The sequence below is a fragment of the Meleagris gallopavo genome, chromosome Z, assembly GCF_000146605.3.
Source record: "Meleagris gallopavo isolate NT-WF06-2002-E0010 breed Aviagen turkey brand Nicholas breeding stock chromosome Z, Turkey_5.1, whole genome shotgun sequence".
Taxonomy (NCBI): Eukaryota; Metazoa; Chordata; class Aves; order Galliformes; family Phasianidae; genus Meleagris; species Meleagris gallopavo.
The window spans coordinates 59,690,993-59,709,345 of NC_015041.2; the positions used below are offsets into that span (position 1 = coordinate 59,690,993).

Consider the following 18,353-nt stretch of genomic DNA (forward strand, 5'->3'; position numbering starts at 1 on the left):
AAAAAAAATTAAAAAAAAAAAAGAATTAAAAAGAATTAAAACATCAGTGAGCTATAAAGGGCTGCTCACACTCAATCACAACAAATGGAGAAGGAAATACTAGCATGTATTCTTAATGATGTGTTCTTAAAAACAAATGATTACAACGACAAAATCCTAAACTACAAATGAATAAGGAGAAGGAAATACTAGCATGTATTCTTAATGATGTGTTCTTAAAAACAAATGATTACAACGACAAAATCCTAAACTACAAGTGAATAAGGTTGAGCAGGTTGGAACTCCCTACTCTTCACTGTTCTGAACATGTTTGGGGGTACACCATCTTACCTGAGTTGTCTGAAAATTGTGGTTCTTCCCATGTTGCTGGGTATTCATTCTCTACTGCCTGTATGGGTGGTGGAGATCTACATCTATCAATTACAGGAGGTTCTGCATCTATAGAATTTGAAAAGTTTGCATTACATTAGCTTGCTGAGCTCCAGCTACATTCATGAAATCCATAATCAGAAGAATTCAGGTAAACAGCAGTTTTAAATTTGCATCAGTTAATACAATATAGTTACGAGTACACCTGAATATAACTTCTGCACCCGGCAGACACCAAGTGAATGGCATTAAAACAAGAAAATTTCTTCACATGAACTCATGGTTTCTACATTCTGTTTGCTTTCTCCAAAGCAGACCTTGTTTAACAGAATACCAAAGCTGTCTGGCAGAAAGACATGAACAATGATATGCATCAGCAATGTGCAGGAGATTAGTAAATTCTTATAGTTTTTCAAGGAAAAAAAAAAAAAAGATGCATATGATAAAGGTAGTTAAGTGACAACAAAGAAGCATTTCATCTATCAGTATAAGGAGGATTCTTAGCATTCAGATAAAACAACAGAACAAAATAAGAAAACATGTGGGAGCAATGATTGCACACTGTGTGTACTGTGGCCCAAGATCAGCCATGCATTTATGGAGATGACATTACCCTTGGGCTTATCCAAGCATGCAGTGGAGGTCACACTGATTCACAGTCTCTTTGTGCACAAAATAAGAATATTTCAACCATAACTGACTCTTCCCCAGTGAACTTACCAATCACCTTGACACTGAATGTACAGCTTGCCTCATTGCCAGACTTATCAACTGCTCTGTATGTAATGGCAACTTCACCAATTGGGAGAAGATATGGTGGTATGAAAGCTGGGGTTACATGCACCGAGACCTTTCATAGGAAGAAAATTGTTATTTAAAAGGGGACACAGGCTAGTGTTCATGACACTCATGTGATTCAAGAAACAGGCAAAAAATAGTATCCTTTAACGTTGATTCTGCTCCTATTTGATGCTCATAGCCTCTTCAAATAATGAGGGTGGACTTTGCAACGGAGTGCCTGTCTTCCCCTCCTCAAGATTACCTTCCTTTTAGCAACAGGGGTTTACTCAGGCAGGATTTGGACCCTAATCTGCTGCATTACAGCACTGTGCATTAAAACAATCTGAGATTGACTTCTGTCTGCATTACTACACTGCACACAAGCTATGGTAGCTCCAAACTGCTTTGTCTACATTTCATATCTCCAGCTGCAAGGGCAGAATACCTGAGAAATGTGTGGAAAAGGCAGCTGTGGGTCATGAGCACTCAAATACCTAATTTTAATCTACATATGTCAGTAACATACAGACACATGGAAACATCCTATCACCAAAAAGAAACCTGAATTTATAGTATGTATGGACTAGAGCTATGTTAAGAAACTTCTCTTTGAGAGATCTGGCTTTACATCAGCAAAATAGTTTAACTGTGGCTTTGACAAATCTGCTACAACTGAACATGAAGACACGTCATTCCTACAGGTCACCAAATGACTCTATGTCAGCAGGGCAATAGTATATGATCAAGACTGTGTTGCAGCAAAAAGTATGAACTTAAAACTCTTTTTTCTGATGTTGCTCACAACGTGAAAAACTCCTTTGTGCTTGCAGCAAATTCAGAGAATACACAGTCACTCTCCTTCTGACTCAAGATAATGCAGTCAGTTGCTGTAATTTGATCATTACCCAGGAGGTAACACTACTTCTTATGAAAAACTCTGGAGCAAATCTTCCTCGTAAAGTGCATTTTCAGACCTCTGATACACGCAGTACTCAAATTTGAATGTTGCATGGGATAGGAAAATGATATTTTTCTTTCTTGGGTGGGAAGCTGAAGCACATTTTTACTAATCGCAGTCTGCTTTTGCTAGCCTTTTAGATTAATGAACTGGTTTGCTTCCTTCTAAGAAGCATTTACAAAACTTCTTTCCATTCTAAGAGATCATTTTTAAAGCAGCTGTCTCCATTTTATAAACAAGGGCACATTCTTTCTTTTGACTACATAAGTTAAACATACGAGATTTCATGTGCACCATGCAGAGTGTTCTGTGACTAACCCTAAAAAGGACAGAAAATGCTGAATTCTCAATATAAAAAGTTTTCAGCAGATTTTTTTTCTACTCAAGCTTGTCAGAAGAAATAATTTCCAGTGGTTCAGAAAACCAATATGAAATAACTAGCTTTAAAGAGACAGCATCTATTCAAATACACAGATTTTAACTTACCTCATCTCCAGAGTTGTCCTCAGCTATTGGGACCTGCCAGCTGATATTAGCAGAGTTCTGATGTTCCAGAGTCTCAGTCTCAATATTTTCTGGACACTGGATCCGAGGAGCTTCAATATCTGGCCCAGAAAAATGCAAACTACTTTTATATTGGTATTAAAGAAATAACACCACTATAATGATTAGACTGCATACAAGTACTGTTTTTCTGGCACTTCCTGGAATATACATACACATTTCTGCAAAGTCTCCATCTCTCCCTTTCTTTTAATTCTTGCCTGCAGACTCATACATAAACACTAAATTATTCTGGGGGAAAGACTGCTTTTGGCTGTATTTTTGAATATCACTTAGCATAGTAATAGGTTACTATGTGTAACCGTAAAGCAAAACATAAGTAAGACAGAATTAATTGTTTTCTCTTATTATTCACCTATTCGTCACACAAATCTAGTCATTAAGAAGGAGTGGCTTTTTTTTTGTTTTCGCTGCCCACATATATGACACATGCAGATGTAAACATCTGTCATCAGTGACTTAAAAAAGATTATTTATGAGATGACATATGTAGTATGAAGAAGACAGTAATCAATCTCAAATGCCCAGGAGCACGGTAACTTGCAAGAAGCAGTGACAAGATTTCTGGCACCAGTTACTCGGAAATGTTCTTTAACAAATACCTACTGTAAGCTACAATGTAGGATTAACAGGTTTTTCTTGAGACATACGTGACTATGCTGGATGGTTTGAAAGTATTAGTGGTACAATACTGGTAACCACCACCATCATTTAGGTATCACATTTCTCTGGCCAAGTACTTCTTGATCTCTCAGGCATAGGGCCTCTCAAAACATTTGTGGTTGGGTTATTTTATTGCTGTATTATCTTTTGATAAATGGCCTTTAGACTCATGAGACAAGGACAAAGGCATTCAGCTCTGAACTCATCCATGCCCAGGAGGCTTTAGAACAACCTGGGACTGATACCAGTTACATTTTTATTACTACATAGTTCCAGTAAAGACATAAGTCAGGCAATTAAACTCCTTTATTAATTGAGTGCAAAGCAATAAATACAAGTGGTTTTGTCTTCCTCTGAACTCATTTTGACGAAAATTTTACTAGAAGTGCACTCTTTTCATAACTACCAGTTATGAATTACATTTCCCTGACCACAGTCCTCAGGCTGGGGCAAATTCCATTTAGAAGTGAAATTCTGCAGAAAGACTAATAAATAAGTCAGAAAGAAAAAGGCTAGTGCAAACTGGCCAAATATTTTGGCAGCAAAATAGAGAAAGTACCAAAAATGAAAGCAATTGAGAGGCAAATATTCAGTTTTACTAGGGAAGAATAACACTCAGAGGATCTTGGTTTCTATTCAGAGTTTTATGCACTGGTAATATCTAAAACCTTGAACCTAAGCCATGCTACTTTATCTTGATCCAAACACTTAGCTTGTAGCACTGTGCTGGGATCCCATCAAATATTAAAAACTGTGGTTTGGCACAGGTTTTTACTAGATTCAGAAAAACAACATGGTACATACCATAGTGGGAAATGATATCTTTAAAGGGAAGGATAAAATCTCCCTGGTCACTGCAGAGGAAAAAGTTCCCATCTCAATTTCTGTACTGACTTGGCATGATAACTACTATAGCTGTTTTCTTTACTGTTCTTTCATGCAGAGGCTGGTAAGGGCCTCCATTTGGAGTGGAAGCATTAATGCTGAGAGCACAATGGTTCATGAAGAAGTGAAGAGCACATTCCCAGCAAAACCACACTTTCAGTTGCATCCTCCTATAATCCAAAGCCAAATTTCTTCCAACTCACTGTGCATGTATGTAAAAGAATAAATAACCTTACATTTCCAGAAGAGGTGGACAAACATACCAGAACCCTTCAGATGTACACAACCACCTTCTGCTCGTCTATGAACGGTATACAGTGTCAATCAGTTTTGGTTTTGATTCATGTGGCTGTTACTCTTGCACTACTACTGTCTACTGCTGTGGTCTGTTCAGAACCAACTGAAAAGAACCATCCTTCTACACCACATGTATCACCTCAGGCTTATAGGTCTGCTCAGACTACAGGGCTTGCATACATCTGTGCTCAACCAGTAGAAGTAGTATTACTAATAACTACTGTTTTAATATGTGTGTGGGTTCCACACTGGCGATCTTTAAGCTAAGATCTTTCACTGTTACTTTGAAAATTCAAATTTATCTTCACATCAGGTCGTTGCAGGCAGCTTCCTAGCAACTGACTTAAGAGGCTGCCAGCAATGGATAATTCTAAGATAGCACTCAAGCAACCTCTGAATTCCATCTCAGTATTACATACTACAAGTAAACCTGAGAGCCAAGCTTAAGTGGTACAGACAGTCCTTCTTACAGACTGCTTAGTTATGCTTTCCACAGTTCCAATCTGTCTTTACTCATCTGTTTCCTATGTACTTTCCTCCAGTCCTGCGTGCATACAAAGAATCGACTTTGTGCTGGTCTCTACCTTTACAAAGAGCATCCTGGATGTTTGCACTCCATCTCCCAGATGAAATGCACCTTAGTTCTTCTCTAGCTCCGGACAAGATGAATCCTTGGGGACAGCTCAGTTGGCACACAGTCCCAGAAAAAGCTGGCTCCATCCCACATTTTGGAGGGTGAATCGTTACACCTGCTGGTTTCTGGAAGATGGGGCAATGCATTTCTACAAGAGACCAGAAAGGCACACATTTTAACTGACTTACATAAAAATATATATACAAACAAATTTGCAAATGAAGTCATATGGTAGCTAAGAAGGAATATAAAATACACAGATTTTTTAAGAGTATACATGCATGGTGAGTGCATAAAAACAATAGGAAATGCTCAAATTTTGTACTTTAGTGCTGAATGAGCCCCTTGGACATCAGATCCTGTTAGAGCAGGTCCAGAGGACAGCCACAAAGATGATCAGATTACCTGTCCCATGAAGACTGAGAGAATTGAGACAGCCCAGAACAGAAGGCTCCAGAGAGATGTCACTGAGGCCTTCCAACACCTAAAAGGGCCTACAGGAAAGCATGAGTGGAACTCTTTACCAGGAAGTATAGTGATAGGACAAGCAGTAATGGCTTTGAACTAAAAGAGCAGAGATTTAGTTTAGATATAAGGAAGAAACACTTTATTCAGAGGGTGATGAGTCCCTGGCACAGCTGTCCATGGAAGCTGTGAATGCCCCATCCCTAAAGGTACTCAAGGCCAGATTGCTTGAGACCCTAGGCAACCTGGTCTAGAGGAAGGTATCCCTGTCCATTGCAGGCAGGTTGATCTAGATGGTCTTTAAGGTCTTTTCCAGCATAAACTATTCTAAGATTCTGTGCTTCTACAATCTTCATTCCCATGCTTTTTGCTGCGTCAGAAACACTATTTTTTCCTGTGGCTCCACTATATTCTGCTCTCTCCCTTTTTTTTTTTTTAAACAACTTTAGCTTTCATGAATGCATTTGAAAGCATTCCATTGCCTTCCAGATCTTAAGAGCTGGATAGAAGGAACAGCCCTGCATTTGTTGCCTTTTTGTACAGCTTTTACAAGAAATAAGAATGAGAGGCAGAAAAGGAAAACCTGCCATGAGCTCACTTAATTTTAGGGACATGGCATATGATTTTGTCTACAGCATCCTCAAATTGAATGAAACTAGGCTTGGTCTTAAATACTCCCAGATGCAAAGACTGAAGGTGACTATAAATGGCAGCTGACTATCCCTCCACGGAAGTTAGGAAGGGCTGATGATTACTTTAAGGCTTAAAATCAAGGTTTTGAACTACTTTGTTACTAGAATTTATTACAGATTCTGAAGAACATTTGCACTGAAGTGTAAACTTGCAAAAAATCCAGCGTGCAAAGCCAGGTACTTCACAAAAACTTCATTCAGTTTTTGAGCCGCTGTTTTTACCATGTGAAGCAAGTAATGTTATTTCTATTTCAAACATTCAGTCATGAACAAACAAAGGACAAAAAGGTTTATCACGTTAATTCGGCTAGGTAGACTTTCAGTAATTTTTCTTAGGACAATTAAAAGGCAAACACACAAGGAAAATGATCCATTAACTACAGCAAATTAGAAAACTGTATCTCTTCTGCTAGTTACTGAAGAAAGAGCCTCTACACACACAAAGGGCACATACCAAGAACAACTCACCACAGTTACAGAAGGCAAAGTGCTGTTCACCTCTTAGCAATGGTTTAATGACACAGAAGTTATTCATATTAAAACACTATATGTCTCTTTTCTTTCCTCTTCTAAAATATGCGGCAAGTCATTGAGAACTGGTTCTTCTTGAAACAAATTTTAAAGACTCAAAGAATTTTAAGTATTTCCTGCCCTTAAAACTTACAATAGTGAAAATTTGTTTAAGGTCTAAGCAATTAATAATTGCAAGAGGCAGCAGCTTTGGAACAGATATTTCAAGAGGCTGAAGAAACTCTAAATGTTAACACACTCACTTCAAGCAGATGCTCCTGGCTATAAAATGTAGATCAACTCCATCAGTAAAAAAAATCTAACCTTTGGCTGGTCACCACAGGAAGAATACTAACAAATAGCAGAAACCAGAAAAATCAAAAACAGGGAAAAACAATTTTGGAAATACAAGCTAAAACTTCACAATGCATGGCACTTCCAGGGAACAAGTAGAAAAAAGACTGTGAAAGATGTCGGCATGAGAAATAGAAAAATTTCTTTTCTGGCTAAGCGGTAACAACCCTCCTGATAAAGATGCTTCCAAGTCTACCAGCAAGATCACCGCAAAGCAAAATAATGAAACGTCAAATGGTGTATCCAGCCCAAGGGAATGTATTAAAAGTAGACAGGTTTTTCCTAGGGAAGAAGAATAAGAAAGTTTTTTTTATCTGCGCTCAGATACACAATTTGATAAAGCTGACACAGGAAGTTTGGGCTCTGTGAGGAGCAGAGTGATACAATCTTTTTAGGTCACTTCTCACCTGAGATGTTCTCAGGAAGAGGAGCTTCAACATAGTAACTAAAAACAAGACCACCAACCAAGTCACATTTCTTCCACCCTTTACACACACAATTCAGGGAAAGAATCGGCTGACTGCAATCAGACTCAAGCAGTACTAATTCTTTTAACACTAGATGGCATCAAAACTGCGGATGCCATCTGCACTTTTACCTTTATTCGTGAACGTTTGAACAAACCAAGGAGAACAGTATCTTGCAAATATCATCAATTTTAATGTGCTGGACATCAACCTTTCACCAGTGAGCAAGGAAACACCAGAATATGATTGTGGAAATATATATATATATTTTAAACTGGACAAGAAACAAACATGCTCTTTTAGTAAATATTTTGGTTTTGATCAGTTTATAATGTAATGTAACCTATGCAAAAGCAACTCTTTGCAAATGGTATTTTTCATGAAAAATATCTGATTTAAAAACACACACAATTGCCAAACTTACACAAACTTCCACTTTCTTGGAAAAAGCAGCATATGACAACAGACCTCACAGGAGTGCCTGTAAACAATTATGTTACAACCCAGGTTATGTTACGACACAGTGACACAGCAGCAGTTATGGTTGGAGATGGTTGTAGTACAGTCTTACAGATCTAACTTTAAAATGCAGTAAACTTTGCAGTGGTGTCCACTCAAACTGAAAAGCATTCAGAAAAACATCTAGGAGTGTACCCTGAGATCCAAGCAAAATGTTACAAAGTAAGACAGTGAACATAATCTCACTTCATTTTTCAAATAAGAGAGGGAAATGGATGAATTATCAATGACATATGCTTAAGTAACGAAGGATTTCTGTTAACTTTCATCTAGCAGATGACAAATAATAGTTAGAAATGATGTACAAAGGATGTTTTTGATGAGAACATGCAACTTGAGTCTTTTGAATTGTATCCTCCCCAGAATGAAATGCCACAAGTCTGCACTAGGCAAGAATCTCAGCAAGCTTGATGGCAGAAGCTTCTTCAAGCTCACACTTTTTCCTCTGGGACAACTAAGGCTAACTTCCACACTGGATTTTCAGATTTAGCAGAAATAAACCACTGCCAAGGGTAATCCAGAAATTGAAGTGAAATTGCATGGTGTGAAGAAATCTGATACAGGGTAGAGCTGGATTTTAATAATCAAAATGCTAAGCTAGGAAGGATGAATTCAGCTGATGAATACAGTTAATCTTCCAATTATAATCTTCCAACAGGATTTCAGAGACTCTTCCTTTTGAAGTTAATTGACGTTTTTCCACTAACTTCAGAAGAAAGATTAGGATCTTTTAATGAACTCTCCTGATAAATTAATACTTATGGATAATTTTCAAACACATATCTACACTTACAAATTTGTTCTCATCTCATGCAAAGTTCACACTTTTAAGCCTGCAGGTGAACAGAAAGGCATTACCTTAACTGTGCCAGGTTATATGTATTCTATCCTAACTTTATTCAGCACCAGCTCAGTTTTGTTGAGTTAGGTACCTGTCAGTAGTCTCAAATGGCTTCTTGTGAAACCTACAAACCTTTATTTCTATACGTAACAGAAAGCGTAGTGAACAGCAATATATGTTCACGTAACTATGCTGCACAGTTGGTGAGATCTCACAATAGAGGTTTTTGGTTCCTACTGTCTCTTCACTTATTTCCAGCCACGAGCTAAGCAAAAGCGACAGAAGCCACACTTCTACTTTGCACTCGCAGTGCCTGGCTAACATACTTTAGTCTTTGGTTGAAGACATTGTTAGCTTTAAGAGAACTCAGATCTCTGTTCACATTCAATTTGTATTATAAACTTACAAGATGTGTATTTCCTACAATATATTATGGGACAATGAACCATCAGATCCAACACCTTTAGTTACTGACTGCCTGTGCTGAATTTCAATGTTAATTTGCCCACTTACTCCATTTAAAAACCCTTCTGCTCCTCCCCAGCTTTATGACCAGTATGAAACATTCATAAACTATTTCTCATTCTTATCATCTAAGCTTCATCAGATACTAAAATTGATAGTGTTTCTCATGACAGCATGTCAGGAGAGGATGCACTCTGACATGAACAGACTGTGATGAGATACCTACCCACACACTTGGGCTCCTCTGAATCCCACTGTGAGGTTCCCTGGCAGGTCAATTTGGCATTTCCTTCTAGTTTATAGCCTTCATTGCAGGTCACAAAACATTCCGTCTTATAGGAGATATCAGTTGTTGAACAATTGATGTGTCCATTCTCAGGAGCCCAAAGCTTGGGACATGTTCGAACTGCAAAGGGAAAAAAATATCACTTCACTCAGCAGCACTGAGAATCTAGGGAGTAACTCAAGCCCGTTCAGGTTTTCAGGGACTGGACAAGTACTGGGTTGTACACTTACTACAGTAGTTGAAACAGATTTACAGAATAGGGCTGGAAGAAGGCTACGTTTTTCAAAGTTTTAATGCCTTACTTTTCTTGAAGGAGAGTCTTAGCACATATGAGGTTAGGCATCCACTGACCTGAATTCTGACATAAGGCTAGCATTTTAATTGTACTCAGAAAAGTTCCCAGCTTTTGGACATTTAGCATTGTGTAACTTGTGACAGTAAAGTCTGCAAGCGTTCAAGATGGCATGGCTGCATGCAAATGCAATTGTATAGAAAAGTTTGGGTCTTCAGATGTTTCTAATTCCTCAACCACTGCCTGAGAGTTTGGGAAATTTCTAACTGGCAGTCTAGTATGGACTGAAGACATGTCACAGAACAGGCTAAGAGCTTAATATGGCAGATGACTGCATTCCAGGGCTTGGGAATATGCTCAGGCACTGTTCAGTTTATTGATGCAGGCAAAATTAGGGTCAGACTCCACACATCAGACTAGCTTCACACTAAGAAAGAGAGAGGAAGAAGGAAGACAAGGCACTTGTGGTCAACAGGACCATGAGAGAAAAAAAAGGCACAACCTAGGCTGTTGCTGAGACAAAACAGACCTCTCCCAATATGGGGCTCCCAGCGGTAAGCAGCCCTGGCTGCTGCCCTGCAGAGGGGCCTTTCTCCTGCCACAGCTCTCAAACACTGCAAGCAGCACTATGCCAAGGAGAAGGCTGTACTGTGCAGGGTATATGTGCAAAGGAGGAAGTGGGGTATGACAAATAATCCTCAGATTGTCTTATTATTTTGTTACTGAATACTGGTGCTGCAGCTTTATGCATTGTAGCACTGCAGATTAATCCCTGAACAGGTGAATGATAATAATAATAGTAATAAAGAAAATCAATAGCACTGGTAATGCTTTAATTTATTTCCTTTGTTTCACCACCTTAAGTTCTTCTAATAAGACTGTGTTCTTATGCTCTGCCCCTGGCTTCTCCTTTTCAGCCAGTATCAGACACTTCCCTTGTGACCCTCTCAGCGTACATCGTGCCTGGATTTGGGTCCACTTCTGTCAAACACCTAAGCTGAACAGATTTATGTGATGATGACATATACATGATGACAGGGTGACGGCAAGTTGAAATGTGAAGATGCTTGCTGGGGTCCTACTGCATCTTTTTCCTCAGGAATTCAAGCCTCTCTTCCCTAAGATTTCGCAAGCCCTACAGAAAACATGTATCACTGAAGAGTGTTCTCAGCCAAAGCCAGTGGATGCTGGTCAGTATCTTCAAAAGTCTATACTGGGAGTAAAACATACGCAAGGGCAAACAGTGTGATCACTCAAAAATATAGTCAAGAAGGCTGCAGCTCCCTAAACTGTTTTCCTAGAACTGTTTCCACAGTTTCTGTTGACTTGCAGGCGGTGGACAAGCTCTGATGATGTACAACTTCAGAGCTGTGGATGACTTCTCTGTCCTACTGGAATGCAGATTTTACCAAGAAAACCATCCTTGCTGCTGCTTGGTAGGAAGCAAACCACAAACTCCACTCCAAACGCAATTGAAAGTAAGCCAACTTGGCAACTTTCTCTCCTCTTCCCAGTAGTTGTTTACTCTTTATACTGATGAGACAGGACATGCCTCCAAGCAGACATGCATGTGGACTGATTAGAGCACAACACTCCCTCAAACTAATAAACAGGCAGATATCTTGAGCACTCTTTAAAATGAATAATAGCTACAAACTCCTCAACACTACAAAAATACACCATGAAATTATGTCTTTTGTTGAAGCCATAGGGGCACCTGAGTGCAGCAGAATGCAGGTACCCTGGATATGAAAAAAAGAAAAAAAAAAAAAGTCACTCATACATCTGACACATCTTTCTGTTACCACTGTTTCTGTTCACACTTTGAAAATATTACTCCTCATGCACATACATGCACTGAGGCACTCACCACAAAGTACATTCAAGGGAATAAAGAAGGATCTTAAGACTTTCATCTTGCTAGTGACAATTAGAGCTTTTGAACAGCTTTCTAATAAGCTGTATCCTAACTGCGCTGCAGTGAATAAGAAAGACATTTAATTGCTGAATCATACATGCTTTATGCAGAAGATACTTTCACTGCTTCCATGGAAGCCTTTCTACAGGAAGCAAGTACTACCAAGCTGTGGTTATTACTGATGAAGCTGGAATGAATTACGAGCACTGAGGAGGTAGTCAACAATGTTAATGCCTATAGGGAAGGTGCTCCCCAACTCCTTTCCATCACCTGTTAAATCTAGTCATTTCTTCTGTAGACTGTGTAAAATAACTGCAGTGCTCTCGTCTCCTCAGTATTTCAGTGCTCACATTTCTTTGGTATTTCAGTATGCCCTTGGTGAAAACTGGGAGCTGAGCCCATGTTATTCTGGTCGTGGTTTAATGTCTTAAATGCAAACTAATCTTGTCAACTAGGCATTTTCCAGGATCAAGAAATATTTCCATAATGTCAGTGAAAACAACAACAAAAGCATATTCTGCTTGCTCTGTGTTTTCTCCTAACATATTTTTCTGGATTAAATACATACTTTGTAGGGCTTTTTTTCATGGGTCACAGTTAATTGCAAAACACAACTGCATTAACTGCTTTCCAATAGCAGAACAGATTTTAGCTAGCAACTGAGGAATGTTTAACGTCAAAATTCAAAGCAGTGCCAAGGGATTTTCCTTCAACATCCTTTCCTAATTTATGCACTAAAGTACTCCTGGGATTAACAAGACAGCTATAAACTGTGGCTTTGATCTCACTCCCCTTTATACTCTGTGTGAATGGAGACGAATAGATCCAGCACATGTAAACATAGGATTTCTTAACGTATTTAATGGGAAGTCTTCAAGACAACGGAGAGATTGCAAGAAAGGCAAAAATATATCCTTCCAACACTCCAAAGGAAATTGACTCAATATCAGGACAATATCTCAAAGCAGATTTTCCCTCACTTTTCAGACAATGTCCCACTTAAAGGAAAATCATGCATCCACATCCAGTAGAAAGGATGATGCCAGAATGAGTGGGATGGAACTTGGGATTTAGAACATTCTTTCACCTAAGAGGTAATAGATGCAGATCTGCACGGCCTGCTATGCACTGAGCAGAGTAACCCACTGTCAAGAATAAACTAACCTTGCAGGAAAAGGCTTTGCAAGCACATATCCGTACCTCTGCAAGTAGCCTCTGATCCAGACCACTGGCCATTTGGCTGACAAAGCCGGATACTGCTTCCCACGAGATCAAATCCTGCTTTGCATCGGATTCCACAGGCAGCATTGAAGTAATTGTTGCAGACATTCTGGACAAAGTAACCATTTTCAGGGGGCTTCAATTCAGGGCAGTGAACAACTAAATAATTAAACAACCACAACAGAGTTATGACACCAGCTGAAGTGTAAAAGTGTACTGAAGGAAAGCAGTATTTTTCATTTCCAACTCCACTTCCATCTTGATAGTCTGCATGCAATTTTACTTGTCTTTCTAGTGCAAAGAGGAATAATGGAACTGTCCCGGTCCTCCACTGTTTAACTAAATTTAATTTCTGGCCAGAAGCACTTACCTTCACAAGTTTGTCCTACAGCACGATATCCCTCCTGGCACGCACAGTCCTCAATGGAGGTACTTCCTGGTGGAGAAGTATGATTCTCATCAGGACATGAGATACAAGTGCTTATTCCACCTGGTGAACTGTCAGGCTTATATGTCCCCGGTGGACAAGCTGTTGAGCGAAACAAAACAAGGAAAGGGTTTCAGGATATTGCATTTCACAGCTAGCATCATTTTTCAAGTTTGGTGCTTTACATTTTTTACATTCTTCTATTCTTCCTCATACAACCAGTGTCACTTACAGCAAGAACATTATCTTCTTATAGGGTGAACTAAACCCCACTCCCTGAAGGTCTCTCCAGCATCTGCTTGAGGACTGCAATGAAGTTCATGAATTACCTCCTTCAAAAGATACCCAATCCCAGAAAACAAGTCAGATTTTCACTGATAAAACCTTCACTGACCTTTTGAAGACATTACTGATTTACAGCTGTACCAAATTAATTCAGGCAAAATTCATTCAGAACTAACATGAAGTTTGTGTACACAGATCCTTAGCACCAAGACAGCAAAAGCTCACAAAACCCCCTGCACTTGATTTACACATTTTGATTTATAGATGAACTACATACCATCCTTTCTGTAGTGTATGAACCACAAACAATGAAGCAATTAATCAAACTAGCTGCTCCTGGCAGCTTTGGCAATTATTTACCCATTTAACCCATTTAACATCTGTAACTCCGTGTATGGGCACGCACACGTCTTAAAGAGATTTCTTAAGTATCTTCAGAGGCAGGGGAAAAGAACAGAGAAAAGTGACCTCTCATTCGAGAAGTTCAGAAAGGTTGGATATGTCATAGCATTAGATCTCTCTCTTTTCTGAATTCTGCTCTTCAGGAATCTACAATAATCATCCTCATTTATTTCACAAAGCAGCTCAAAGAACAGGGGAGGCTTATCACCAAGTGCTGATAAAGTACTGATTCATCAGTCTGACACCTGAAACACAACTCAGACGTTCTTGTGCTGGAAAATATACCTCCTGATGCAAAGGAGACCAGTCATCCTCAGGGTACTCTACCCCTTGTCCTGGAAATCTGGGATAGGGAGCAGAATAAGCCCCCCCCATGGTTCAGGTGGAGACACTTAGAGAGCTTCTATTCCACCTAGAAGTTCTTTGGGCCAGTTAGGATTCATCCAAGGGAGCTGGCAGAGGTGACTGCCAAGCCACTTTCCACAAACTACCAGCATTTCTGGTAAACCAGAGAAGTCCCAAAAGATTCGAGGCTTACTAATGCGATTTCCACCTACAAGGAGGGCCATAAGGATTATCCAGGGAACTACAGGCCTGTCAGCCTGACTTTGGTGCCAAGAAAGGTTGTGGAACAGATCATCTTGAGTGAGATCACATGGCAGGACAACCAGAGGATCAGGCCCAGACAGCATGGGATCACAAAAGGCGGGTCCTGTTTGATCAATCTGATCTCCTTCTGTGCTGGGTGACCAGCGCAGCAGATGAGGGAAGAGCTGCTGACATAGTCTACCTAGACTTCAGAACAGCCTTTGACACTGTCTCCCACAACATTCTCCCAGGGAAGACAGTCCATGGCTTGGACAGGTATGCTCTTTGCTGAGTAAAGAACTGGCTGAAGAGCTGGACCAAGAGAGTGCTAGCAAATGGAGTTAAAACCAGCTGGTGACCAGTCAGAAGTGGTGTTCCCCAGGGATTGGTACTGGAGCCTGTCCTGTTTAATATCTTTATTGACAATATAGATGAGGAAATTGAGTGCACCCTCAGTAAGCAAACAGATGGCACTGAGCTGGGAGGAAGTGTTGACCCGTCTGAGGGAAAGGAAGACACTACAGAGGGATCTGGTCAGGCTGGACTGGGCTGAGGCCAGTAGGGTGATGTTAAACAAGACCAAGTGCCAGGTCCCACAGTTTCTTTAGTCACAACAACCTCAGGCGACACTACAGGATTGGAACAGAGTAGCAGGAAGACTGCACTGAAGAAAAGGACCTGGGGGTGTTGATAGACACCTGGCTAGATATAAGTCAGCAGTGCACCCAGGTGGCCAAGAAGGCCAATGGCATCCTGGCTTATATGAGAAATAGTGCAGCCAGCAGAAGCAGGGAGGTGATCATCTCCCTGAACTCAGCTCTGGTGAGGCCATACCTTGAGAACTGTGTTCAGTTTTGGACTCCTCACTACAAGAAAGACATTGAAGCCCTGGAGCATGTCCAGAGAAGGGTAATGAAGTTGGTGATGGGAGCACAAGTCTTATGGGGAGTGGCTGAAGAAAGTGGGATTGTTCATTTTGTTGAAGACGAGGCTCAGGGGAGATCTTATTGCCCTCCAGAACTCCCTGAAAGGGAAGATGATTTTAGGATGATTTTAGGGGTCTTTCCCAACCTTAATGACTCTAAGATTCTATGAAAGCTTACCAAGTATTTTGAGTAAATTATACAATAGTAGCTTTATTACCTGTACATTTTTTCTAGTGGCCATACTTACCCATGCAGATTGCGAGTAAGCCAGCCCATTTCTCGCCTTCAGCACACTTTGTACCTTCTGATGTAGCTCTGCATGGTACAGAGACCTGCACAGGACAAAGGCTCTGCTGCTCTCAGCTTACTGAGGCCAACCATAAATGACCCCTGGTTTTCCACCTTATGCAGTAAGATAAGAATACAGATTCCTACTCTTTTGGCAACTGAAAAGACCTACTCCTACTCCCTTCCCCCACCCCTCCAAAAAACACAAAGGAAATCTGAGCCTCTTTTTCTGATGCTTGCCAACCAAACTCAATTTTCCTCAGTTAAATTTTATGGCCTTTAAAAATCAACCTAGGAACAATTAGCATTTCTTTCCAAGAAAAGCACTGTCTTTTGAATGGCTTCCAGAGATAATATTTCTGTTTCATTTTCAGAAAATTTTGCAATTTTATTTAGAAGAAAAAAATCAAAATGATTACCAGTTAAGTGGTGATGCTGGGTATTGTAGATCGGCTTCAACTTACATGCATTTTATATACACTTTTAAAAAGAAAATGAAAACAAGTGAAAACACGCCTACGTGGTAAATGGTGTACGTATAAACACGAAATGCAAAGGAGGGAAATAGGATAGAAGTATGTAGTTAGAATTAGAGCTGAAAACTTTCCATTTTTCATTTGGGACTTCTGGGAAAAGCATTTTGGAAAAAAAAAATCTCCTTCATGTATTTTACCCACTTTTTCTACTGAAGATATTCCTCTTGGACAGTTACCATTTCCTTCCTCTCTTTTGTGCAGAAATCCTCTCCTTGCATTTCAGGTCATCTCAGATGAAGGAGTAGCATATCTTTTCTAATTCTGTTTGGAGAACTATAGGATGAAAATAGGTACCATACTACAAAATGGGCACTTTTAAAAACCCAAACCAGCAATCTGTTTATAACTTAGAGTCAGACTGGCTTGACTCTCAGAATGACACAAATGGTTCATCCTGAAATTACGCTTGCAATTAGTTCTTGCCAGTGAAGATGCAGGAGGTAAATAATATTGCTGAAGTGGTTATTATGGTCTGTACTTGGAAAGATGAGTTCCCCCAAATGCCCTGATTCATTTCCTAATGCTCTAAATTGCTTGCTATTGCATTTTGAAAAGCTGAAATATCCTGCCTTGGTTTTTTATGTAGAGTTTTCTCCAAGCCTCTGCCCCTATATTGCTCACTAACCCCCCCATCTACCATTGACATATTCAGCTTGCAAACTCCACCGAGCTACATTCAAAACTTTCACAACGTAATACAGAGCTATTTTCAAGTATGTGTACTACAGTTATTGTACAATGCCAATGAATGGCTTAGGAATTGAGCACAAGCATCCTGACCCGTATGCATTTTGTGCATTTCCATCACAGCCACAAAAGTTAGTCCGGCTGCAGCTTAAGCTGAAACTACTCACAGACAGCTGTGGAAGATCAGAGGTTCAGCTGCTTGCTGCAGACTGGACTTGATCACACCTGATTGAGCTGGTCTGAAGACGCATGACTTCCTTACTGACAGCACAGGAACATGGCCCAAATCCATACACAATGATGCATTCACAAGCAAGAAAAAACCTCATCTGAAGAACACGTCATCCCAGCCTTGAAGGATCACACCTGCTTCTCTGAGGTCTTGTCAGTTAATCAAGCTGTGTCAGATTCTGCAAAATTTGGATCATCATTCTGCTCTCACTGATACGCCTTCTATACCCATACAAGCTACCTACAGGGAGAGATCATTTTCTCCAGCACTAATTTCTGAAAACAATTTTTTTTTTTTTCAAATCTTGCTTCCTGTTGAAAACTACATGATGGTGGAAAAAGGCTCAAAACAGGGTGTGGATGAGCCTCAGTAAATCTGTAAATCCAGTACTTTCAAGAATAACAAAAAAGCCCAAGAATTTTAGAAACAGGAAAATGATTTTAATGTTATTAGCCATTAAAGAGAAAAGATACTCATGAAATGTGCACATTTGCATGTACAATTTTCTCAATAAATGATCTAAATATTATCTATACAGGAATCACATTGTTTCCCAAGAATAAAGATGAGGAGTAGGAAAATCCCTTTTGTTTAATGTGAGCACTGAGATATCCCAGGGGATTAGTTTTTTTTTTTTTTAACAGGAATGAAAGTGTATCTGGTAGCAGGGATTAGTCTGATAACTCAAATAAGCACAGTTCCTAAACTTTCCAAGCGTACAAAGATGGCTCACACTAAAGCTGTCATCAGCAGCAACCTGCTTTCATAAAATGGTGGATATTCACCAACAATACTCATTCAG

General features: G+C 39.8%; 1 protein-coding gene across 1 annotated transcript in view; it reads right to left on the reverse strand.

Moving 5' to 3' along the window:
- The window catches only part of SVEP1 (sushi, von Willebrand factor type A, EGF and pentraxin domain containing 1), a 112,911-nt gene that overhangs the window by 71,227 nt on the left and 23,331 nt on the right, over positions 1-18,353 (reverse strand). Inside the window, 7 exon segments of the mRNA XM_010726146.3 lie at positions 331-438; positions 1,090-1,219; positions 2,594-2,712; positions 5,101-5,298; positions 9,690-9,869; positions 13,160-13,339; positions 13,551-13,709. Coding sequence (XP_010724448.3) covers positions 331-438; positions 1,090-1,219; positions 2,594-2,712; positions 5,101-5,298; positions 9,690-9,869; positions 13,160-13,339; positions 13,551-13,709 — 1,074 coding nt within the window.